The sequence below is a fragment of the Ovis canadensis genome, chromosome X (genome assembly GCF_042477335.2).
Source record: "Ovis canadensis isolate MfBH-ARS-UI-01 breed Bighorn chromosome X, ARS-UI_OviCan_v2, whole genome shotgun sequence".
NCBI lineage: Eukaryota > Metazoa > Chordata > Mammalia > Artiodactyla > Bovidae > Ovis > Ovis canadensis.
The window spans coordinates 52621840-52646552 of NC_091727.1; the positions used below are offsets into that span (position 1 = coordinate 52621840).

The window sequence follows — 24713 nt, forward strand, 5'->3', positions numbered from 1 at the left end:
AGAAATAAATTAATTACTTTAAAAAAATGGTTAAGATGGTAAATTTTGTGTTGTATGTATTTTACCACAGTGTAAAAAAAAAAAAATAGTGTCTGGGTCCCATCCCTCTAATAAGTATTGTTTTATAAAGCTCCCTAGATAATATATTAGTATCATATTAACCTAACTAGGGTTGAGAACCACAGTCATTGTTTTCTTTGCTAATCAAATGACCTCCCTATTATTGCTGGTTTAAGAAACAGAAGCAATATAGCAGCCTCATTAGACTTTCTAATGAATTATTTCCTATTACCATTATAAGCTTACAGCCTCTCAAACAGCCCCAAAGATTTGGGCAATAAAGAAAGCTAAGTGGGGCCCTTACAGACACTAAACAGCTAGCTAACTATTTAGGTGGAAAATAATAAGATTTAATCCAATGTGACCTCTCCATGCAACCTCTTTATGCTTCTCTCTACCTTTCACTTTAACAATTAAAATTTGTTAGGTGCTTACTGTGCCAAACACTTTATCATATCATTTAATCTTCACAAGCTTCTGAGGTAAGTATCATTAACATCTCCCTTCTAAGCTCCTTGACTATCTTCAGAACTCTTTACTCCCAGCCTAGTGTTATTCCTGGCCCATAGTGGGCTTCCCTCATGGCTCAGATGGTAAAGAATCTGCCTACAGTGTGGGAGACCCAGGTTCAATCCCTGGGTCAGGAAGGTCCCCTGGAGAAGGAAATAGCAACTCACTTCAGTATTCTTGCCTGGAGAATTCCATGGACAGGAGGGCCTGGTGGGCTAAAGTCCAGGGGTCACAAACAGTCAGACACGACTGAGCAACTAACACTAACAACTGAAGTGTTATTCCTGGCACATAGTAGGTGCCAAATAAATCTGTTGAAAACGTAATGAGTCTATGTTTCACAGATACATTAAGGGCTCAAGAGGTTAAATAACTTGTTATATAGCAAGTAAGGAGTTGAACAGGTTTTGGAGCCTAGATCTCAGCTCCAAAGCACACACTTTAACCACTATTCTGTGACATTCACTGTCCCTTTCTACTTTCAGGGCTTTGGCCTCTTTACTGTACCCTCTCTATGGCCTATGTTTAGCATAAAGTTTCTCTTGTGCCATATATGTTTCGTGTTTTTAAGTAACAGAAACCCAATTTGAGCAGGCTTAAACAAAAGAGGAATTTATTATAAAGTTGTTGGTGGTATCTCACAAAACACAAGGATAATGCAGATGGCCCTTAGGAACAAATTAGGTGCTGAAATGCAGTCAGGATTTTTCATCTTTCCTCCTCCAGCTCAATCCCAAATTCTCTGGGAAGGTACATAAAGAATGGCTCCTGATGCAACCAAGAGAGTAAGGTAGAGAAAAGGGTAGCAAAGGGGTATAGAGTAGACAGAATAGATGTTTACATACAGTCCTTTTGACTGCCCTATAAATACATATGCCATTTCCCCCATATCTACAATTCCAAAATGCCCACACCTAACAATCTATGGACAACTGCCAGTCACATGCAGCAACTGCATCCAGAGCAACAACATGGCATGGACATGCCCCTTCCTCATCTAGTTCAGTGCAATCTAAATGTGGATCCTGCAACCTCTTTATAACTTGACTGCCACCAATAGATCTAACATGCAATAATAGAGAAATATTTAGATTAACCACAAAGTTTCCTTTTAGGAAAGCAAAGGGGCACACTTTTATCCAGTCACTGGTCTGCGTATACACCATTTCCACCTGGATAGGAAGGAAGGAAGGAAATAAATTGCAGGTGTAGAAAAACTTATGAGAGTTAGTTATATTGATGCTCCTTCTTGTTTTACCAGTCTGTACTTGGACCTTGCGATTGCTATAGAAGAGCAGTGATTCTCAAAATTAAGAGTACATAAGAATCATCTGGAGAACTAGTCCAACCTGCAAAAACACTCAACACAAACACTCCATTCAAACACCTGCACTAAAGAGACTAGACCAAACTTGGCTTCTATCCAAGTCTCTCAGTTCAGTTCAGTCACTTAGTCATGTTCAACTCTTTGTGACCCCATGGACTGCAGCACACCAGGCTTCCCTGTCCATCACCAAATCCCAGAGCTTGGGTCAGACTCACGTCCATTGAGTCGGTGATGCCATCCAACCATCCCATCCTCTGTCATCCCCTCCTCCTGCCTTCAATCTTGCCCATCATGAGGGTCTTTTCCAATGAGTCAGTTCTTCACATCAGGTGGCCAAAGTACTGGAGTTTCACCTTCAACCTCAGTCCTACCAATGAATATTCAGGACTGATTTCCTTCAGGATTGACTTGTTTGATCTCCTTGCAGTCCAAGGGACTCTCAAGAGTCTTCTCCAACACCACAGTTCAAAAGCATCAATTCTTCAGTGCTCAGCTTTATGGTCCAACTCTCACATCTATACATGACTACTGGAAAAACCATATCCTTGACTAGACGGACCTTCGTTGGCAAAGTAATGTCACTGCTTTTTAATATGCTGTCTGGGTTGGTCATAGCTTTTCTTTCAAGGAGCAAGCATCTTTTCATTTCATGGCTACAGTCACCATCTGCAGAGATTTTGCAGCCCAAAAAATAAAGTCTGTCACTGTTTCCATTGTTTCCCCATCTATTTGCCATGAAGTGATGGGACCAGATGCCATGATCTTAGTTTTTTGAATGTTGAGTTTTAAGCCAACTTTTTCACCCTTCTCTTTCACTTTCATCAAGAGGCTCTTCAGTTCTTCTTGACTTTCTGCCATAAGCGTGGTATCATCTGCATATCTGAGGTTATTGATATTTCTCCCGGCAATCTTGAGTCTAGCTTGTGCTTCATCCAGCCTGGTATTCCACATGATGGGCTCTGCATATAGGTTAAATAAGCATGGTGACAATATACAGCCTTGACATACTCCTTTCCCAATTTGGAACCAGTCTGTTGTCCCATGTCTGATTCTAACATGTTCTAATATATTAACATGTCAGAGTCTCTGGGATGACCCAGTTTTCGTCTGGAAAAGCGTGGGGCTGTAAAAAGAATGCATAGCTTGTTCTAGCTGACATCTGACAATAGACTCCTGACCTCTCTTTCTTAAGACTGTTTACCAAAAAGGGCTTACAATTATGAATTCTTCCCATGTGTGTGTGTCTCAAGGACCAATCCTTTGAAATGTAATCATTATGAAGGCTAGGGCCTCTGTCTCTCAGGAACTGTGGGAGGATATAATACTGACTTCAGTAATTGCCAATGAGCAGACACAGCTAGCCTAATTGCATTTACACTGGCCAGCCCTTTGTAATTTTTCCCTTTCCTGCCTCTACTTGAGCCCCGCCTCACTCCTCCTCCCTCCTCCCTTTAAAATGCTGTCACCTCTGCACAAATGGAATGGACCTCTGCTCTTTCCCCTACTGTTAGTAACTGAATAAAATCTGTTCTCACTGCTTTAACTAATGTCAGCCTTTGTTTATCTTTGATACCACTTAAATCATAGATTGGCCTTCCCCAATGGCTCAGCAGGTAAAGAATCCACCTGCAAAACAGGCCACAGCGGATTGATCCCTGTGTTGGGAAGATCCCCTGGAGGAGGGCATGGCAACCCACTCCAGTATTCTTGCCAGGAAAATGCCATGGACAGAAGAACCTGGCAGACTACAGTCCATGGGGTTGCAAAGAGTCAGGACACAGCTCAAGCGACTGAGCACACAGACACAAACCACAGATTACTGGCCTCACCCTCAAGAGTTTCGGATTGAGGAGGTCTAGAATGAAGCCCAAGAACCTACATATCTAACAGATCCTAGGTGCAGATGTGCTAGTCCATGTACTATACTTTGAGAATCACTGCTGGCTCATGGTTGCCATTCACTAGATATGATTTTCTTCCTCAAAACCTCATATGACTGCCTGTTGATTTCATTTGAGGGGATTCACAATGCTAGTAAGTGCCAAGAATCTAATCAACTTGTGCACTTTGAATCTTTAGATTTGCTAAACAGAGTAACCTGACTCATTCTGTTGCAGCTCTATTTCTTAGCTCTGTACCTAAGGACTTGCCTCCTTCTCCCTGGCATTCTGTTCAAGGTGTCCAGTTCAGAGCACAGATAGAAAACAGTAGGCTGATTTAAAGGACGTGAAGCTTCTCTTTTTTGATCTGCTCTGGGAATGTTACACTTACCCACTCTCTCTTGTATTTCAGCTGAATGCATGTAGAGGAAGAGATCTTCACATTTGGGGGCTTTGGCTTATATAGATGGCTTCCTTGGTGGCTTAGATGGTAAAGAATCTGCTTATATAGATAACGTTATTCCAACTGCCTGGATGCCAGTTTCCTAATTAGTGAACTATTTGAAGTGAGACAGAGTTCTACTACTATAAGTCGGCAAAGCCCATGAATATCTGACCGTCAAGTTGCCAAACTCTTGATATATGCAGAAGGGATGCTGTTTTTGAGTCTCAAGAGCAATAAGCAACTATTTCATTGCCAAATATCAGAATGCAAACTTCCAATTAATGATACAAGAGATCTCCAATCTCTGCCAGTCCTACAGTTTAGGGTTTGTAATTTGACACACCCCATTTCTGGTACCAGTTCTTGAATTAATATTTTATGGTCATGAGTAGTTTCTAATTCAATTCTATCTTAAAAATAGTAAGGGTATGAGATTGCTTCAGAGAAACCAAGGACAAGAATATCTAAAGAATGATCTAAAACCTGGGACTTAAAACATGATGAAGCCTTCCTATTTCCCATCTCTTTTTTGAGTCTGCATTTTTCTTCCCTTCCTTCAGACCAGTATCTTTTACTTTTGTTCATCTGATGGGAAAATTGACTGCTGATAGCTTCCAAGATTTAAATTTCAAGAAAAACTGGTCTCTCTGGTCCAGTTTCAAATTTCTAGGGAATGAGATTCTGATTGACCCAGCCTGAATTCATTATCTGCCTTTGACCCAGTCAGCTATGGTTATGGTTAACATGACAGTTTTTGTTATAACTGTAAATGGGGAGAGGGTTAATTCTTAGAAAGAAGGGCTGAGTAGACAATCATTTAGGTATCCATTATATTAAAAAAAAACCTCTATTCTTTCCATCCGCCATCCTTTCAAGCCACTATTCTCTCTTTCACTGTTTGTTTTCTCAAGAGTTATTTGTGAGCATTGCTTTAATATCTACTTATTCTTTGCCAATCTGGCTTGTTCTGTCTCCACTAGTCTTTTATGATTAATTTCTTTATGGAGTTTGATGCTTTTTCAGCTTTTGCATCCCCATACACTTTTCTCAATGGGCTACTTGTCCACGGGGCTGCAAAGAGTCAGACACGACTGAGTGATTAACACTTTCACACTTTTTTGGGGCTTCCCAGGTAGCACTAGTGGTAAAGAACCCACCTTCCAATGGCAGGAAACATAAGAGTTCCATCCCTGGGTCCGGAAGATCTCCTGGAGGTGAGCACAGGAACCCACTCCAGTATTCTTGCCTGGAGAATCCCATGGACAGAGGAGTCTGGCAGGCTACAGTCCATAGGGTCACAAAGAGTCAAGCACCTGAAGCAACGTAGCATGCACGCACACTATTCTCAGACTTCATTTCACCTGGACTACTCTTGGGTTCTGCACTTCTGTGTTCTTATTTAGCCTGCTTTTATCTCCTGCCTTCTATTACGTTCCAAGACAGAGCTATTACTCACAGAACAGAATGAATCTTCTTTGCTACCCTCCTCCTATTGAAACAGTGGGCTCTAAAAGCCAGTCAGCCAGAAGACTGGCACAATATCATAATCAACCAAGGAGAATGCTAAAAATAGATTTTACAAAAGATGATTCTGTGCTGTTAGGGAAAAAACTGAAACCACCTACCCTGGCCAGGCAAGATAGTAGCCACTTGGGTGAGTTATCTTAACAACAGGAGATTCCTGGTAAGGACATTGAAACTAACAAGCTACCACCAACCAGAAGAATTCAGGAAAGATCAAAAAGAGAAGATGCCAGTCCATATGTCCTACCAACCTCCCAGAATCCTCATTGCACTCTATCTTGGCTGAACAATTCACACAACACCAGTAAGAGCCCAGAGTCAGAATGATTGGCCAGAGACAAACTGGAAACTAACCCCATCACTATAAACTCCAAGAGTGCAAGCTACATGGCAGAGCACTTCTCCTGGGTTCCCTTACCCTACTGTCCTCTGCTTGGGTGCCCTTTCCTGATAAAGCCTCTTGCTCTGTCAGCACATGTCTCCTCAGACAATTCATTTCCAAGTGTTAAACAAGAGTCCACTCTCAGACCCTGGAAGGGGTCCCCCTTCTTTCCTTATTATGTCTGGAATTGGAGCCCTTACTGCTATTTTCTCAAGAGCTCCCCAACAAATTAATTCATAGTGGTTGCAGATAAATGTCCTAACTATATGACATTGTAGCTCAAAGAGTACCAGAAAGGTACAACTTGTTGTTTAATTTGTGCTGATGCTTATCTCCCTAAACAAAGAGATCCCGAGTACATTGGATATCCCATTTCACTTTGTCTCTGAATTACCTTGGGCAAATAAATAATGTAAATCTCACTATTCATAAACTGGGGCCAAAAAACTCTTCCTCAAAGAATTACCTTAGCTAAAAAGTATGTGGCTTATTACAGAACTAAGGTTATTTTACAACCTAAGATTATATTGTTATTGTTATCCAGTGGCTCAGTCATGTCCAAATCTTTGCAACCCCATGGACTGTAGCATGCCAGGCTTCCCTTTTACTATTCCCCAGAGTTTGCTCAAATTCATGTCCATTGAAGTCGTGATGCCATCCAGCCATCTCATCCTCTGTCCTCCCCTTCTCCTGCCTTCAATCTTTCCCAGCATCAAGGTCTCAGAAATGTTGGTGGTGATCATTTTTACGTTTCATGTGTCCTTTTCAATAATGTGCTACCCACGTTATTCCCTCCCCCCAAAGGAAAATTCTTCCTTCTTGGGATGCTTATACTACTTAAGCTGAATTAAAATAATCCACTTTACTTCCTTTCCCATGATGCATCACTACCCCCAAACTCCTTTTCCTGGGAAAGGCGATAAACAGCTTGAAGCAACTCGGTGGATGTAGAGTTGGAGTGCAAATCCTAAACGCTTATCACGCCCCGCCCCTTGATACCTAGTGAATACAAGGGTAGACGAGGGTGGTAATTTAGTTCCAACTCTTTATCCTGAAGCCTTAGAAGAGAATACAACTCCCAGGATGCCCCGCTTCCCTGCCCCGCCCCCGCTACTCCCCCACCCCCGCCTCCGGCTAGAAAGCGTGTACCACAGAGAAGAGGCAATATGGCTCCCGGAGGTGGCAGGAAAAGGCTTTACCCCTTTTGAAGCGGTGAACAGCGCCAGGAGAGGGATAAAAAAGAAGTGACTAGAGCCTGTCATCGGTTTTATGCTCCCAGCTTCTCCTGAGTCCGGTCGGCCTCACCCCTTCTTTCCTCCCAAATCCACTCAGCTGTCTCCTCCTCACCCCGCCCTCGTTCCCTCTCTAGCTCACCCTCCCCTCGGGAATCCTTTCCCCGCCCCCTCGCCCCCCGCGGAGTGCGCACGCGCCCGCCCCCAGCTTCGCGCCCAGATCGCCGCCTAGCTTGCTCGCGCAGCCGCCGTCTCATCTGCCCACCGACGAAGCATGGGCGTCCAGGGCTTCCAAGAGTTCCTGGAGAAGCGCTGTCCCGGGGCCGTGGTGCCCGTGGACCTCCTCAAACTCGCGCGCACGGTCTCGCGCCAGCAGCAGCAGCACCAGCATCGCCAGCTGCCGCCTACGGCAGCTCTAGCGCCCGGGGCTCCACGCGCCGCCAGGGGCTCCGCGCCTCAGCAACCGCCATTCCCGCCCGCCGCCTTGGGTGCCTACTCCGGGGGCGCGGGGCCTACTCGACACCATCACCCCGCTCACCACTTCCACCATCACGGCCAGGCGCACCCCGGCCTGCACCCGCCGCCACCGCCGCCGCCGCCGCCCCCTCCGCTGCCCGGGGCCCGGGTGCTTGTGGACGCGGGCTCAGCGCTGCCGCGGCTTTATGGCGGCTACCAGACGGATTGGGTGTGTGGCGGCCAATGGAACGCCATGCTGGGCTACTTGTCAGCGCTCTGTCAGGCTTGTGCCTATCCCGGCGGCGACGGCCTGGAGCTGGTGGTCATGTTCCCCGGGGGCCTGGGTAAGGACCGGCTGGCCGAATGGGGCCGTCGGTGCCAGGCCGAGCGGCAGACAGCGCAACTGATCGTGGGACACGTGGGCAACAAGGGCACCCCTCCTCCTCGGGCCTGGTTCCTGCCACCGGCCTGCCTGAGCCACTGCGTGAGGCTAGCACTCATCCGCTTCCGGGTCAAGGTGAGGGAGGGGCCGGATCTTAAATAACTCGCCCCACACCTATTCCCTCCCAACTAAACACCTAACCACCCACCCACTTACCTTTCTCCCATCTACCCACTCACCGCCCAGTCAGCTAACCCACTTGCCTAAATACCCTTGATCATTTTATCCATCTACCCAACCCTTCATACCACCCCCTACTGATTTGCTCACCTTCATAACCACATCTCTCTGCCCATGTCATCCCAATAACCCCCTTTACCCAGTTGGCCTATCTCTGGGTTTTAGCAGAATTTCTTTTGTAGCTCCCTTTCTCCTGCTGTTTTCTGCCTCAAGCTGAAATGCCCTTTTCAAATTTTCCAGTTAACATCTTTCTGTTTCTCTTTCCAACCCTGCAGCAGATCAGTTAAACATGTTAATTGAACACCTTTCTTCTACAACTTTTCCCCGAATTTTGAACCATTGCTTCTTTTGCACCCATCTGTTCATTCAACCATTTTCATTTCAACCTGTTTCTATCTCATCCTTCCTTAGCCTAAACAAACAATCAAACCGACTGGTTCACTTTTCAACAAGTATTAACCCACTAAAAAGAGTAAGGGGTTTAAAAGACATGTGAGACATGGTTCCTGCCCTTGGAAAATCGAAATATACACATGAAACATTTATTCAGTGATATAAATGTGTTATGTGATTACGCTTTATGGTAAAGATTGTAAGTATAGTACTTGTTTGGTGTATGTGTGTTGGGGGCAATATCTGGGCTAAAATGCTCAGAGGAGGCTTTCTTGAAGTTGGACCTCACCTGGGTCTTTAAGAATGAATTGGATTTGCATTACTTGCAGGCTTGGGAAGAGGCTTCTTTAAAGGAGAGAAAAGTGAGCAGAAGCAAATGGGAATATCAAGCATGTGAGGCCTCATGGGGGCCAGTCTAATCTCTGCATATGGGGCCTGGAGAACAGCTTGGCAGCACCCCCAGTTCTTGGCACAACTGCTGTTGCTTTGTTGCTTTCCCATACTCTTAAGTTTCAAGTTCCTACGTGTAGGGAATAGCAAGGCTTGAGAATTAAAGGAGGTGGGCAGGAAAAAAAAAAAGTAGTACAGGGTTGAGTAGGACAGAACCACAAACCTATTCCCCAACCAAGGCTCTTAGGGATGTGCACACAGTCAGAAAATGACATGGAACTGGAATCATAAACTAAGGAAATGGTGCTGGGTGGAGTAATGAGGAGGGGAAAATCTCAGCTGAGAGACTGAAAGACCCACATAAAGAAATTTGCAGTGGTCATACAGCTTGTGGCTAGAGTCCAGTCATGCTAGACTTCTTGTGCTCAGCATCTAATATGTGCCTAGGCTGGTTAGATTATAACTGTTTTTAATAATTTTTTTAAAAAAATTCAATCATGAGCTATCTCAATACAAAGTGGGAGAAATATATATATCAGAATCCGTTTGCTTGCCTTCCTGACTGGGCATGTTTTCAGTAGTTTATCCATTCATGGCCATTCTTTCCAGTTTGTTTTCACTGCTACTACTCCATCTTTAAGAACTTTTTACCTGATTGTCAATATTAACTTGGTTGCTGTCAACAGTGACTAAGGTTGATGGAATGCTCACTGTGTGCCAGCTGCTAATCTGGGTGCTTTATCAAATGAAAATTATCTCATTTGATCCTCACAATAACCTGTGAAACAGTATTATCCGTTTTTCAAACTAGGGAACTGAGGCACAGGAGGTTTAGAAACTTGCCCAGAGTCACCTGGCAATAAATGGCAAGCTAGGATACATGCCCAGGTGATCTGGCTCCAAAGCTCATGCTCTTAGCAACAGTGCTATAAGATGAAGCCTTCTAAAGTGCCAGACAGATTAAAGCATTTCCATATTGGACTAAAATCTCTGGCTTCTGGGTAAAGAGAGGTTTGGGGCTGTTTGTTATTATTCGTTGAGTACCTGTAGGCTAGGTAATGTGTTGATTGCTGAGGATTCAGAGTGAAGTAAGGGGATCACTATCCTCAAGAAGGTCAGATTTTAGTAAATGAGACAAGCTGAAAACAAGGTTGCAGATACTGTGAGCTAATTGCTCATTGTTGAAAAATATGGTCCCTGTAGGGAGTATTGGTTAATTATGGTTGAGAGTGTGAAAATTGAGGTAGGTTTCACAGATTGGTACTGAGCCTTGAAGAGGTCTGGAAAGGATGGTTCAGAGAGTGGACGCAGACGTGGAGACATAAAATGGCCTTTGAGCTCTGAATAGATTTTGATTAGAGGTGGTTGGGGTAGTTGAACACTATGGGTTTGTGGTTTTCCAACTTTTTTGTTCATGCACATCATCAGCAAACATTTTTGAGAGGCAATCCTAAAATGACCTACTAAGATTCTTCATTACACATAGGCTCACTTTTAAAATCCCAGCAGTTCATAAAAATATATATTTTGGATTGGACAGATGGATTGATAGGTGCTAAAGCAAATGTAGTAAACATGGTAGAGTCTCCATTGTGATTAGTTTAATGTTCACTATGAAATTGTTTCAAATTTGCTGTATGTTTAAAGTTTTTTGTAACAAAATGTTGGGGAAAAAGTTTCTCAGTAGTCATAAGCACTACTGTTTGCAAAATATGTCTTGTTTCCCATGCTAGATATAAACAACTCTTTGATCGTTTCATAGTCTCCATAATAACTTGTTAATTTTAGGTGCAGGATATCTGTTTTTCCTTCAGTGAAGAGGTTCAGTTCAGTCGCTCTGTCGTGTCTGACTCTTTGCGACCCCATGAACTGCAGCACGCCAGGCCTCCCTGTCCATCACCAACTCCCGGAGTTTACCCAAACTCATGTCCATCGAGTCGGTGATGCCATCCAGCCATCTCATCCTCTGTTGTCCCCTTCTCCTCCTGTCCCCAGTCCCTCCCAGCATCAGGGTCTTTTCCAATGAGTCAACTCTTCGCATGAGGTGGCCAAAGTATTGGAGTTTCAGCTTCCCAGGACTGATCTTCTTTAGGATGGACTGGTTGGATCTCCTTGCAGTCCAAGGGACTCTCAAGAGTCTTCTCCAACACCACAGTTCAAAACCATCAATTCTTCGGCGCTCAGCTTTCTTCACAGTCCAACTCTTACATCCATACATGGCCACAGGAAAAACCATAGCCTTGACTAGATGGACCTTTGTTGATAAAGTAATGTCTCTGCTTTTTAATATGCTATCTAGGTTGGTCATAACTTTCCTTCCAAGGAGTAAGCATCTTTTAATTTCATGGCTACAGTCACCATCTGCAGTGATTTTGGAGGCCCCCAAAATAAAGTCTGACACTGCTTCCACTGTTTCCCCATCTATTTCCCATGAAGTGATGGGACCAGATGCCATGATCTTCGTTTTCTGAATGTTGAGCTTTAGGCCAACTTTTTCACTCTCCTCTTTCACTTTCATCAAGAGGCTCTTTAGTTCCTTTTCACTTTCTGCCATAAGGGTGGTGTCATCTGCATATCTGAGATGAAATGAAGAGATTAGTGATCTTAATAGAATGCATTGTAGGAATGACTTTTTAAAAGTGTGTAGTGCTGCTCTTAATATGGTGGATTTAAGACTGGCTCCAAACTGCACGTTTAAAATATCTGTAGATGTAATCAGTGACTGAAGTTTTCTCTCCTTGCTCTGGTCAGTGGTGGTGGTTGTTGGAGTGATGGAGAACTTCTTGGTTTCTAACACAGACTTGAAAGGTATTCGTTAATAACTGATTGTGGTTTGCATTTTCAGGGGGTTGTTGAAGACAACAGTTTTTCACTTGATTTCTTTTGACTGAAATGCTAGTGATTCAGTCCAAAACCCACTAGTGTATTTCTCCTTCCCTTGGTTCTGTTCTTGAGTCTAGGTCACAAGTTCGGCCTTTATTCCCAATCTGACTTTCGTTTATGATAGAGAAAATAGAGGGATTAAATAAAAGATAAATTGCCGGGTTGTCTGTTTGGGTTTAAACAATTTAGGACTTACCTTGAAAATATTCAGTGTTATATTTAACTGGGATGAATTTCGTTCTTTGGTTGGTTTCATTTGTATGTTCTGGAAACCTTTGTAAGTGATCATTGCCAGTAGCACAAAAATTAACTAAAACCTAATCTCTTTTACCTAATCTCTTCCCAAGGGTCTCAGAGCAACCATAAAGCAGTTTTAGAATGTGGTTTCAAAGATGATGTGGGTTGGTTAATGATACAAATACTTTGTTTTAATGGTTCAGTCCGTCAGTTCAGTCATGTCCGACTCTTGCAACCCCATGAATCACAGCACGTCAGGCCTCCCTGTCCATCACCATCTCCCAGAGTTCACTCAAACTCACGTCCATCAAGTTGGTGATGCCATCAAGCCATCTCATCCTCTGTCGTCCCCTTTTCCTCCTGCCCCCAATCCCTCCCAGCATCAGAGTCTTTTCCAATGAGTCAACTCTTTGCAAGAGGTGGCCAAAGTACTGGAGTTTCAGCTTTAGCATCATTCCTTCCAAAGAAATCCCAGGGCTGATCTCCTTCAGAATGGACTGGTTGGATCTCCTTGCAGTCCAAGGGACTCTCAAGAGTCTTCTCCAACACCACAGTTCAAAAGCATCAATTCTTTGGTGCTCAGCTTTCTTCACAGTCCAACTCTCACATCCATACATGACTACTGGAAAAGCCATAGCCTTGACTAAATGGACCTTTGTTGGAAAAGTAATGTCTCTGCTTTTCATTATGCTATCTAGCTTGGTCATAACTTTTCTTCCAAGGAGTAAGCATCTTTTAATTTCATGGCTGCAATCACCATCTGCAGTGATTTTAGAGCCCAAAAAGATAAAGTCTGACACTGTTTCCACTGTTTCCACAAATAGAACACATGAAACCTGTAGTTTCATAGGTATAACTCTTTAGAATGAGGCCAACTTTTAAAAGTGAAATGAAGTCACTCAGTCGTGTCTGACTCTTTGTGACCCCCATGGACACCAGGCTCCTCCGTCCATGGGATTTTCTAGGCAAGAGTACTGGAAAGGGTTGCCATTTCCTTCTCTAGAGAATCTTCCCAACCCAAGGATTGAACCCAGGTCTCCTGCATTGTAGACAGACGCTTCACCGTCTGAGCCACCAGGGAAGTCAATTTTTAAAAAGTAAGTTGATTTAAAGAAAAGTGTTAAGGTACAGCACTTGGATATAGTACTTGGAGGGGCTTCCCTGGTGGCTTAATGGTAAAGAATCCGCCTGCTAATGCAGGAGATGTGGCTTTGCTCTATATGGGTCAGGAAGATCCCCTGGAGAAGAAAATGCCTAGCCACTCCAGTATTCTTGCCTGGCACATCCCATGGACAGAGGAGCCTGGTGGGCTGTAGTCCATGGAGTTGCAAAAGAGTGAGACATGACTTTGCGACTAAACAACAATAGTACTTGGATGTTGCAGAAATCATGTTGATAGTAAATGAATAAGTAAAGTTTGAGAAATCCAACCAAGAGCATACACCATTTTGTGCTTTTGTTCTCTAGAATACAGTATAGCAGTGGCTGCTGTGGCTCCTGATTATTATTTTATTTGCCACTTTATTTTTAATTGAAGGATAATTGCTTTACAGAATTTTGTTGTTTTCTGTAAAACATCAGCAAGAATCAGCCATAGGTACACCCGTGTCCCCTCCCTTCCATCTCCTTCCCCATCCCGCCCTGCTAGATTGTCACAGTTTGAGTCCGTGTTTGAGTTCCCTGAGTCATACAGAAAATTCCCATTGGCTGTCTATTTTATATATGGTATTGTACGTTTCCATTTTATTATCTCCATACATCTCACTTCTTCCCCTCTCCCCATGTCCAAGGTCTGTTCTCTATGTCTGTTTTTCCACTGCTGCCATGAAAATAAATTCATAAGTACCATCTTTCTAGACTCCATATATATGAGTCAGTATATGGTATATATATTTCCTTTTACTGATTTACTATTCTGTATAATAGGCTCTAGGTTTGTCCACTTCATTACAACTGACTCAAATGCATTCCTTTTAAGGCTGAGTAATATTCCATTGTATATATGTACCACAGCTTCCTCGTCCATTCATCTGTCAATTGATATCTAGATTGCTTCCATGTTCTATATATTGTCAATAGTGCTGGAATGAACAATGGGGTACAGGTGTCTTTTGCAGTGTGGGTTTTCAGGGTATATGCCTAGGACTGAGATTGCTGGGTCATATGGAGGTTTTATTCCTAGTTTAAGGAGTCTCCATACCATCTTCCATAGTGGCTGTATCAATTTACATTCCCACCAGCAATGCAGGAGGGTTCAGTTTTCTCCACTCCCTCTCCAGCGTTTATTGTTTGTAGACTTTTTGATGGCCATTCTGACTGGTGTGAGGTGGTATCTCATTATAGTTTTGATTTGCATGTCTCTAATAATGAGCAGTGTTGAGCATCTTTTCATGTGTTTATTAGCCATCTGTATGTCTTCTTTGGGAAAATGTCTGTTTAAGTCTTTTTCCCCTCTTTTTGGTTGGGTTGTTTATTCTTCTGCCATTGAGTTGTATGAGCTGCTTGTATATTTTGGAAATTAATTCTTTGTCAGTTGTTTCCTTTGCTATTATTTTCTCCCATTCTGAGAGTTGTATTTTCACCTCAGCTTGTTTGTAGTTTCCTTTGCTGTGCAAAAGCTTTCAAGTTTAATTAGGTCCCACTTGTTTATTTTTGTTTTATTTCCATTACTCTAAGAGGTGGGTCATAGAGGATCTTGCTTTGATTTATGTCATCAAGTGTTTTGCCTGTTTTCCTCTAAGAGTTTTATAGTTTCTGGTCTTACATTTAGATGTTTAATCCATTTTGAGTTTATTTTTGTGTACGGTGTTAGGAAGTGTTCTAATTTCATTTTTTTGCATGTAGCTGTCCAGGTTTCCTAGCACCACATACCGAAGAGGCTGTCTTTGCCCCATTCTTTATTCTTGCTTCCTTTGTCAAAAATAAGGTACCCATAGGTGCCTGCTTTTATCTCTGGACTCTCTATCTTGTTACATTGGTCTCTATTTCTGTTTTTGTGCCAGTGCCATACTGTCTTGATGACTGTAGCTTTGTAGTATAATCTGTAGTCAGGACGGTTGATTCCTCCAGCTCCATTCTTCTTTCTCAAGACTGCTTCGGCTATTCAGGGTCTTTTCTGTTACAGTATGAATTGTGAAAATTTTTGTTCTAGTTCTGTGAAAAAATGCCATTGGTAATTTGATAGGGATTACATTGAATCTGTAGATTGCATCAGCATCTCATAATTTTCTGTATACAGTTCTTTTGTTTCCTTAGGTAGGTTTATTCCTAGATATTTTTTGTTCTTATTATTGCAATGGTGAATGGGATTGATTCCTTAATTTCTCTTTCTGATTTTTCATTGTTAGTATATAGGAATGAAGATGATTTCTGTGTATTGACTTTGCTAAATTCCCTGATTGGCTCTAGTGATTTTCTGATAGTATCTTTAGGGTTTTTATTTATAGTACCAGTCCATCCTAAAGGAGATAGTTCTGGGTGTTCATTGGAAAGACTGATGTTGAAGCTGAAACTCCAATACTTTGGCCACCTCATGTGAAGAGCTGACTCATTTGAAAAGACCCTGATGCTGGGAAAGATTGAGGGCAGGAGGAGAAGGGAACGACAGAGGATGAGATGGCTGGATGGCATCACTGACTCAATGGACATGGGTTTGGGTGGACTCCAGGAGTTGGTGATGGACAGGGAGGCCTGGCGTGCTGCAGTTCGTAGGATCGCAAAGAGTCGGACACGACTGAGCTACTGAACTAATGTATAGTACATTGTCATCTGCAAACAGTGAGAGTTTTACTTCTTTTCCGATCTGGATTCCTTTTATTTCTTTTATCTAATTGCCATAACTAGAACCTCTCAAAACTGTGTTGAATACTAGTGGTGAGAGTGGACACCTTTGTCTTGTTCCTGATGTTAAAGGAAATGCTTTTATCTTTATATCATTGAGAAGTGTTTCCTATGGGCTTATCATATATGGCCTTTTCTATGTTGAGGCAGGTTCCGTTTATGCCAATTTTTTGAAGCGTTTTTATCATAAATGGGTGCTGAACTTTGTCAGAGGCTTTTTCTGCATCTATTGAGATGATCATACATTTTTTATCTTTCAGTTTGTTAATATGGTGCATCACATTGATTTGCGTATATTGAAGAATCCTTGCATCCCTGTAATAAACCTGGCTTGATCGTGGTGTTTGAGCCTTTTAATGTATTGTTGAATTCTGTTTGCTAGAATTTTGTTGAGGATTTTTGCATCTATGTTCATCAGTGATATTTGCCTGTAGTTTGCTTTTTTTGTGTTGTCTTTGCCTGTTCTTGGTATCAGGGTGATTGTGGCCTTGTAGAATGAGTTTGGAAGTGTTCCTTTCTCTTCAATTTTTTGGAAGAGTTTCAGAAAAGCATTCATTAGCTTTTCTTTAAATGCTTGATAGAATTCCCCTGTGAAGCCATCTGGCCCTGGTCTTTTGTTTTTTGGGAGATTTTTGATCACAGTTTTGATTTCATTGTTTGTAACTGGCCTGTTCATAATTTCTATTTCTTCCTGGTTCAGTCTTGGGGAGTTAAACTTTTCTAAGAATCTGTCCATTTCCTCTGGGTTGTCCATTTTGTTAGCATATACTTGTTCATAATATTCTGTTATGATCCTTTGTATTTCTGTCTTGTCTGTTGTAACCTCTCCTTTTTCATCTCTAATTTTGTTAATTTTTTTCTCGATGAATATGGCTAGTGGTTTGTCAGTTTTATCATCTCAAAGAACTAGCTTTAATTTTATTAATCTTTGCTATTGTTTCTTTCATTTCTTTTTCATTTATTTCTGCTCTGATATTTATGATTTCTTTCCTTCTGCTGACTTTGGGGACTTTTTGTTCTTCTTTTTCCAACTGCTTTAGTTGTAGTTAGGTGGTCTATTCAGTGCTTTTCTTGGTTCTTGAGGTAGAATTGTATTGCCATAAACTTCTTTCTTTGAACTACTTTTGCTGAATCCCATAGGTTTTGAGTCATCATATTTTTGTTGTCATATGTTTCTAGAAATCTTTTGATTTGCCTTGTTTCTTCAGTAACCTCTTCATTATTTAGTAGTGTATTATTTAATCTCCATGATTTTGTGTTCTGGGCAGTTTTTCCCCTGTAGTTGATAACTATTCTCATACCATTGTGGTCAGAGAAAGATATTTGATACAATTTCAGTTTTCCTAAATTTCTTGAGGCTTGACTTGTGACCCAAGATGTGGTCTATTCTGGAGAATGTTCCATGTGCACTTGAGAAGAAATTGTATTCCTCTGCCTTTGCATGGAAAGTCCTGAAGATACCAATTAGGTCCATTTGGTCTAATGTTTCATTTAAGGTTTGTTTTTTTTTGATGATCTGTCCATTGGTAAAATGGTGTATTGAAGTGTGTGTTAATGTTTGCCTTATGCATTGAGGTTCTCCTATGTTGGATGCATAAATATTTGCAACTGTTATGTCTTCTTGGATCAACCATTTGATCATTATGTAGTGTCCTTCTTTGTCTCTTATAATATTCTTTATTTTGAAGTCTATTTTGTCTGAAATAAGGATTGCCACTCTGGCTTTCTTTTGGTTTCCATTCACATGCAATATCTTTTTCTATCCTTTTACTTTCGGTCTGTATATGTCTCTAGGTCTGAAGTGTGTCTCTTGTAGGCAACATATATATGGATCTTGTTTTTGTATCCATTCCGTCAGTCTGTATCTTTTGGTTGGTGCATTTAATACGTTTACATTTAAGGTAATTAGTGATTTGTATGTTCCTTAAAGTATGTCAATACATTAAGAGAATGTATTGACATTTTCTTAATTGTTTTGGGTTTGTTTTTGTAGGTCTTTCCTTTCTCTTGTGTTCACTGGCTATGTAATTCTCTTTAGTATTTGTTGTAAGGCTGGTTTGGTGGTGCTAAATTCTCTGAACTCTTGTTTGTCTGTAAAGCTTTTGATTTCTCCATCAATTTTGAATGAGATCTTTGCTGGGTATCATAATCTTAGTTGTAGATTTTTTCTTTCAGTACTTTAAATATATCTTGCCATTCCCTTTTGGCCTGCCACATTTCTCCTGAAAGATCGACTGTTAGTCATATTGGATTTCCCTTGTATGTTAACTTGTTGCTTTTCCCTTGATGCTTTTAGTATTCTTTCTTTGTGCTTAATCTCTGTTAACGTGATTAATATGTGTCTCGATGTTTTTCTCCTTGGGTTTATTCTGTAAGGGATTCTCTGCGCTTCTTGGACTTGATTGACTATTTCCTATTCTGTGTTGGGGAAGTTTTCAAGTATAATTTCTTCAGAAATTTTCTCAGTGCCTTTCTTTTTGTTTTTCTTCCTCTGGGACCCCTATAACTCAAATGTTGGTATGTTTAATATTGTCCCAAATGTCTCTAAGGCTATCCTCAATTCTCTTCATTCTTTTTTCTTTATTCTGATCTTCAGCAGTTACTTCCACCTTTCTGTCTTACAGCTCACCTATCCAGTCTGCCTCAGTTATTTTTCTATTGATTCTTTCTAGAGTATTTTTAATTTCAGTAATTGTGTTTTTCATCTCTGTTTGCTTATTCCTTATTTCTTTTATGTCCTGGTGATTGTATTAACTGTGTTGATTGTTTCTTGCATTTTCTCCATTCTATTTTCAAGTCTTTGGAGCATCTTTACTGTCATTATTGTGAATTCTATTTCAGGTAGATTGCTTATTTCCTCTCTGTGTTTGGTTTTGTAAGTTTCTACCTTATTCTTTCATTTGTGCTGTATTTCTCTGTCTTTTAATTATTTTCCTAACTTGCTCCACTTGAGGTCTCCTTTTCCCAGGCTTTAGAGTTGTATTCCTTCTTCCTCTTGGTTTTTGCCCTTGGAGGGAAAGGTTGGTTGAATGGTTTGTGTTGACTTCTTTTTAGGGGTGATGTCTGCCTGTGTTCTAGTCAGAGGAGACCAAGCTGATCAAGCAGATAATTACAGAAATACTGGGACATATACACACACTTCCACACATAGAGTTATAAGCAAAGTATTCTAAAGAAAAGAGTACAGGAGACTGACTTTGTGAAGAAGGGAAACGAAAAATGATATCAACCAATTAAAACCAGAGCTAGCTAATGCTCAATCTGAAAAACTGAGCCTGAGCAGAGTGCCAACTGGGGAACATAGCAAAAGGAGCTCAAGAATTTAACGTACTGGGTGAAAAAAATAAAGTGAAGGAAAACAGGGAAAAGAAAAAAAGAAGAGAAAAGGAAGGGGTGGAAAAGAGGGTAAAAACAAGAGAAAAGAAAAATAGAAAAGCAAAGATAAAGAGACATATGTGAAAGATTTATACATATTCAGGAATAGCTACAACTAGTAAGGAACTATAAGAAAAGCAGTCGAATATATCAAAAACAAAATCCAAGAAATCTCCCAAAAAAGGGGTGAAAAAGGAAAAATAAAGCTTAAAATGAGTTTTTTGTTTACAGGAAAAACAGGAAAACTCCACACCACCACAAAAGGCTAATGTGAAGGTAGAAATATGTAGGTGGAATAAACAGTGTGATTTATAAGAAAAAGAAAAAAGTTTTCAAGGTCGTAGTTCTTCTTGGTTGTGCATTCTCCCCCAGTGAATGGGGGTTGGATTAGTGTATTGTGATGCTTTCCTGGTTGGGAGAGCTTGTGCCTGTGTTCTCATTGATGTATCTGTATCTCATCTCTCTGAAGGGTAATTCAGTTTCCACTAGTAAGTTTTGGGGTGTCAATATGTCTTTGGGCAGTCCTTCTGTTTTGGGGCAGTCCTTCTAGCTTTAGCAGTGTTACACACATCTACTTTCACAGCTGTGTCAAAGCCCTTTCAGCATGTCTTCACTGCAGCCAGCCCCCTAACTGCAGCCAGCCCCCTACTTGTCCCTGGATTCTTTGCTGGTGCTTCTGTTCCCCAGTCCTGCCCTGCACTGCACTGCAAGACAAAGCTTGCTAGATGGAGTCTTATGTGGATCTTTTCTCAGCTCCCAAACTGTGCACTCTGCTTTGCAGAGACCTGTGTGGGCTTCCCTCAGGCCCCTGAGGTCACCCTCTGCTTTGTGTGGCTTATGTACACTTGTCTTGGCTCCCTGAGCCCACACTCTGCATTGCACTCCTTCTGTTCACTTCTCAGCTCACCAGGCCTGCCCTCTATGTCTCAGGGCTTGTGTTCACTTGTTTCAGCTACCCGGGACCACCCTCTGCATCCTGGGGCTTATGTACACTTGTCTTGGCTCCCTGGACCCGCCGTCTGGGTCTTGGGGCTTGTGTGCACTTGTTTTGTCTCATCAGCCAGCCCTCTATGTTGCAGGTCTTGTGTGCACTTGTCTCGGCTCTCCAGGCCTGCCCTCTGAGCTGTGAGGGTTGTGTGCGCTGGAGAGATTTGTATGCTGCGCGTCACTCGTCACCCCGGGCCCACCCTCTGCACTGGGGGGGGGGGGGCTTCTGTGGGCTTCTTTCAGTTCCCTGAGCCCACTATCTGCTCAGGGCCACAGTCCATGAGTTGTTTATGGGCTGAGGAGTGCGGCTTTTTTTGTTTTCTGCCCTTTAAGCCCCTGCTTTGCCAGTTTTCCCAGATTCTGCATCTCCCCCTTGGGCCTGCCTGTGAGGGAAGTTCCCAGCGCACAGGAACTCTTTCTGCTTCAGGATTCCCTCACTCCCTCGGGCACAAGCTCCCATCCAGAAGTTCTCTGTCTTTTCCCTTTTTATGTTTCCCGTTCTCTCTCCTACCTCATTCCAAGGAGCTTAACGTATCCTCCTGGAGGCCTGGAGTCTTCTGCTATCGCCTAGAGGTTGCTTTGTAGATGTTGCTCTTTATCTTGATGAGTTTTTGATGTGTTAGTGGTGAGGCTGGCAATTTCCCTGTCTTACTCCTCTGCCGTCTTCTTGCCTCCTGATTATTTAATTATCCTCAATCATTGACACATCCTGAAATGTTAGTGACTCTTCTAGATGCACCAGTGGTAAGAAAAATTACCATAATAGTAATTCTGTTCTTGAGCACCAGGTTGTATAGCAAGTGCTTTTTACATATCTTGTTTAATCCACATAAGCTCACAAAATGTGTACTTTTCTGCCCATTTAACAGTTGAATAACAGATGCAAAGAAGTGAAATGATTTTTCTTTGGTCTAGACATTAGTGCTTTTCATGGGGTTCAAGTGAAAGGCAAAGGAGAAAGGGAAAAATATACCATCTGAATGCAGAATTGCAAAGAATAGCAAAGAGAGATAAGAAAGCCTTCTGAAGTGAACAATGAAAACAAATAGAGGAAAACAGTAGACTGGGAAAGACTACAGATCTCTTTAAGAAAATTGAAGATATCAAGGGAATGCTTCATGTAAAGATGGGCACAGTAAAAGACAGAATTGAAAAGGACCTAACAGAAGAGATTAAGAGGAGGTGGCAAGAATACACAGAAGAACTATACAAAACAGCTATTAATTACCTAGGTAACCCCAATGGTGTGGTCACTCATCTAGAGCCAGACATCCTAGACTGTGAAGTCAAGTGGCCTGAGGAAGCATCGCTATTAACAAAGCTAGTAGAAGTGATGGAATTCCAGCTGAGCTATTTCAAATCCTAAAAGATGATGCTGTGAAAGTGCTGCACTCAGTATACCAGTAAATTTGGAAAACTGAGCAGTGGCCACAGGACTGGAAAAGGTCAGTTTTCATTCCAATCTCAAAGAAGGGCAATGTCAAAGAATGTTCAAACTACCACACAATTGCACTCATTTCATATGCTAGCAAAGTAATGCTCAAAATCCTTCAAGATAGGCTTCAACAGTAAGTGAACTGAAAACTTTCAGATGTGCACGCTGGATTTAGAAAAGGAAGAGGAACCAGAGATCAAGTTGCCAACATCCATTGATCATAGAAAAAGCAAGAGAATTCCTACAAAACATCTGCTTCATTGAATATGCTAAGCCTTTGACTGTGTGGGTCACAGTGAACTGTGGAAAATTCTTCAAGAGATGGGAATACCAGACTACCTTACCTGCCTCCTGAGAAACCTGTATGCAGGTCAAGAAGCAACAGTTAGAACCAGACATGAATCAATGGACTGGTTCAAAATTGGGAAAGGAGTATGTCAAGGCTGTATGTTGTCACCATGCTAATTTCACCTATATGCAACGTACATTATGTACGTACATGCAGCGTATATCACGTGAAATGCCAGGCTGGATGAAGCACAAGATGGAATCAAGATTGCCAGGAGAAATATCAATAACCTCAGATATGCAGATGACACCACAGAAAGAGAAGAGGAACTAAAGAGCTTCTTGAAGAATATGAAAGAGGAGAGTGAAAAAGCTGGCATAATATTCAGCATTCAAAAAATGAAGATCATGGCATCCAGTCCCATCACTTCATGGCAAATAGATGGAACAACAATTGAAACAGTAATATATTTTATTTTCTTGGGCTCCAAAATCACTGCAAGTGGTGTATGTAGCCATGAAATTAAAAGACACTTGCTCCTTAGAAGAAAAGCTATAATAAACCTGGGAGGCGTATTAAAAAGCAGAGATATCACTTTGTTAGCAAACATTAGTCAGTTCAGTTCAGTACAAACCTGGGAGGCATATTAAAAAGCAGAGTTATCACTTTGTCAGCAAACATACGTCTAGTCAAAGCTATGGTTTTTCCAGTAGTCGTTTAGAGATGTGAGAATTGGACCATAAGGAAGGCAGGGTGCCAAAGAATTGATTCTTTCGAACTGTGGTGCTAGAAAAGGCTATTGAGAATTCCTTGGACTGCAAGGAGATCAAACCAATCAATCATAAAGGAAATCAAACCTGAATATTTATTGGAAGGAGTGATGCTGAAGCTGAAGCTCCAATTCTTTGGCCACCTGATGCAATGAGCCCACACGCTGGAAGAGGCCCTGATGCTGGGAAAGATGGAGGGCAGGAGGAGAAGGAGTCGACAGAGAATGACATGGTTGGATGACATCAGCAACTCAATGGACATGAATTTGAGCAAATTTTTGAGAGATAGTGAATGATAGGGAATCCTGGTATGCTGCAGTCCATAGGGTTGCAAAGAGTTGGACACGACCAGGTGACTGAACAACAACAAAATGTACAGTAAATAGTGTATAAAATTCTGTGCTGGATTTGTATTGCTTAAAGTCTGTTTCCACAGTTTCACCACATGGTTTCCTTTTTATACATTCTTGTGTCAAATTGTACACTTTTTAGCCAGATAGTATGCATAGATGCAATAAAATTTTGAAGATTTATTGAGCACTTATTTTCATTTGCTAAATGCACAGTACTGCCAGTACAAGCAAATGTGTAAGCTCAGTGCCAAATGAGTGACTCATATAATGATTTTATAGGAATTCAAAAGTAGCAGTCTCTTTTTTTCCTACATTTTAAGTCTCTCCCTTTCTGGTTTCTTTCATTTATAAGTACATATGCATATACAAATAACCTTTAAAGAATAAAAACTTCCCCTTTGTTTTGTAATTCCCTTAATCCCTCTTCTTCCCTTTTAACCATCATTCTTGAAGATAGAAGATTTTATTAATTCCCATTCCCTAGCCTATTGCCACTTGATATGTGATGTCACCATTCTGAAGCTACCAAAACCATTTCCATTCTTACCCTTTATTAATGCTCTATGAGATATCCTTTCTTTGAATTTCCTTTCTTGGATTCCATAAGGCAGCTTATTGCTGATTCTTCCATATAAGTCTCTAGTTGTTTCTCCTCCTCTTACTGCTTCCTTAAGCATTGGTGCTCTCATGACTTCTGCCCTAGCCATATTCTTCTACATACATATTCTGAGCAATCTCATCTGTTATTATGGCTTTAAGTGCTAACTGTATTATGATTGTTCCTATAGCTGTTTTTCTCTAGCCCAACGTCTCTCATAAGGTTTCAACACATCTTTTCGATGTCTTGTAGGTCACTTACATTTAAAAAAAAAAACCAAGATGTCCTATAGGTCACTTATATTAAAAAATACCCAAGATGGAGTTCATTTTTTTCCACCAAAACTTGTTCTACTTATGGTGTTCTCTTTTTCTATGAATGTCATCTTTCATCCATTTCAAGCCAGAAACCATGGAGATCTTCTCAATTCTTCAGTCTTCCTGTCACTTCTCTTATCCACTTGGTCACCAGATCTTGTCACCTCTACCTCAAATATGTCTCATAAATCCAGCTACTTCCACCCCCATTGCTGTAGTTCAAGCTGCCATCATTTCTTATCTGAACTGTGAAAACTGCCTCACTCTTTGTGCCATAGTCCATATTATACATTGCTATCAGAAGAAGCTGACATTTTCCTATGCCCAAAAATACCCAATGACTTTTTGCCTAGCCTTACTAAACTCAGACTTGTGAGCATAGCAGACAGTGCCATTCACACAGTCTGA

The 24713-nt window shown here is 41.6% G+C and overlaps 1 protein-coding gene and 1 long non-coding RNA gene across 4 annotated transcripts in view; one reads left to right on the top strand and one right to left on the bottom strand.

Moving 5' to 3' along the window:
* Window positions 1–1166: 1166 nt before the first annotated feature.
* Window positions 1167–7520, bottom strand: LOC138931009 (uncharacterized). Its single transcript, XR_011446323.1, has 2 exons — window positions 7328–7520; window positions 1167–2856 (listed from the first exon to the last, which is right to left on the bottom strand). It is a non-coding gene; the product is annotated as an uncharacterized lncRNA (long non-coding RNA).
* Window positions 6897–24713, top strand: part of FAM120C (family with sequence similarity 120 member C) — a 147501-nt gene continuing 129684 nt past the window's right edge. For all 3 annotated transcript variants that reach the window (XM_070291608.1, XM_070291610.1, XM_070291609.1), the window contains exon 1: window positions 6897–8333. In XM_070291608.1, the coding sequence (XP_070147709.1) occupies window positions 7635–8333 (699 nt within the window). In that variant the 5' untranslated portion in view covers window positions 6897–7634. The remainder of the gene's footprint in view (window positions 8334–24713) is intronic.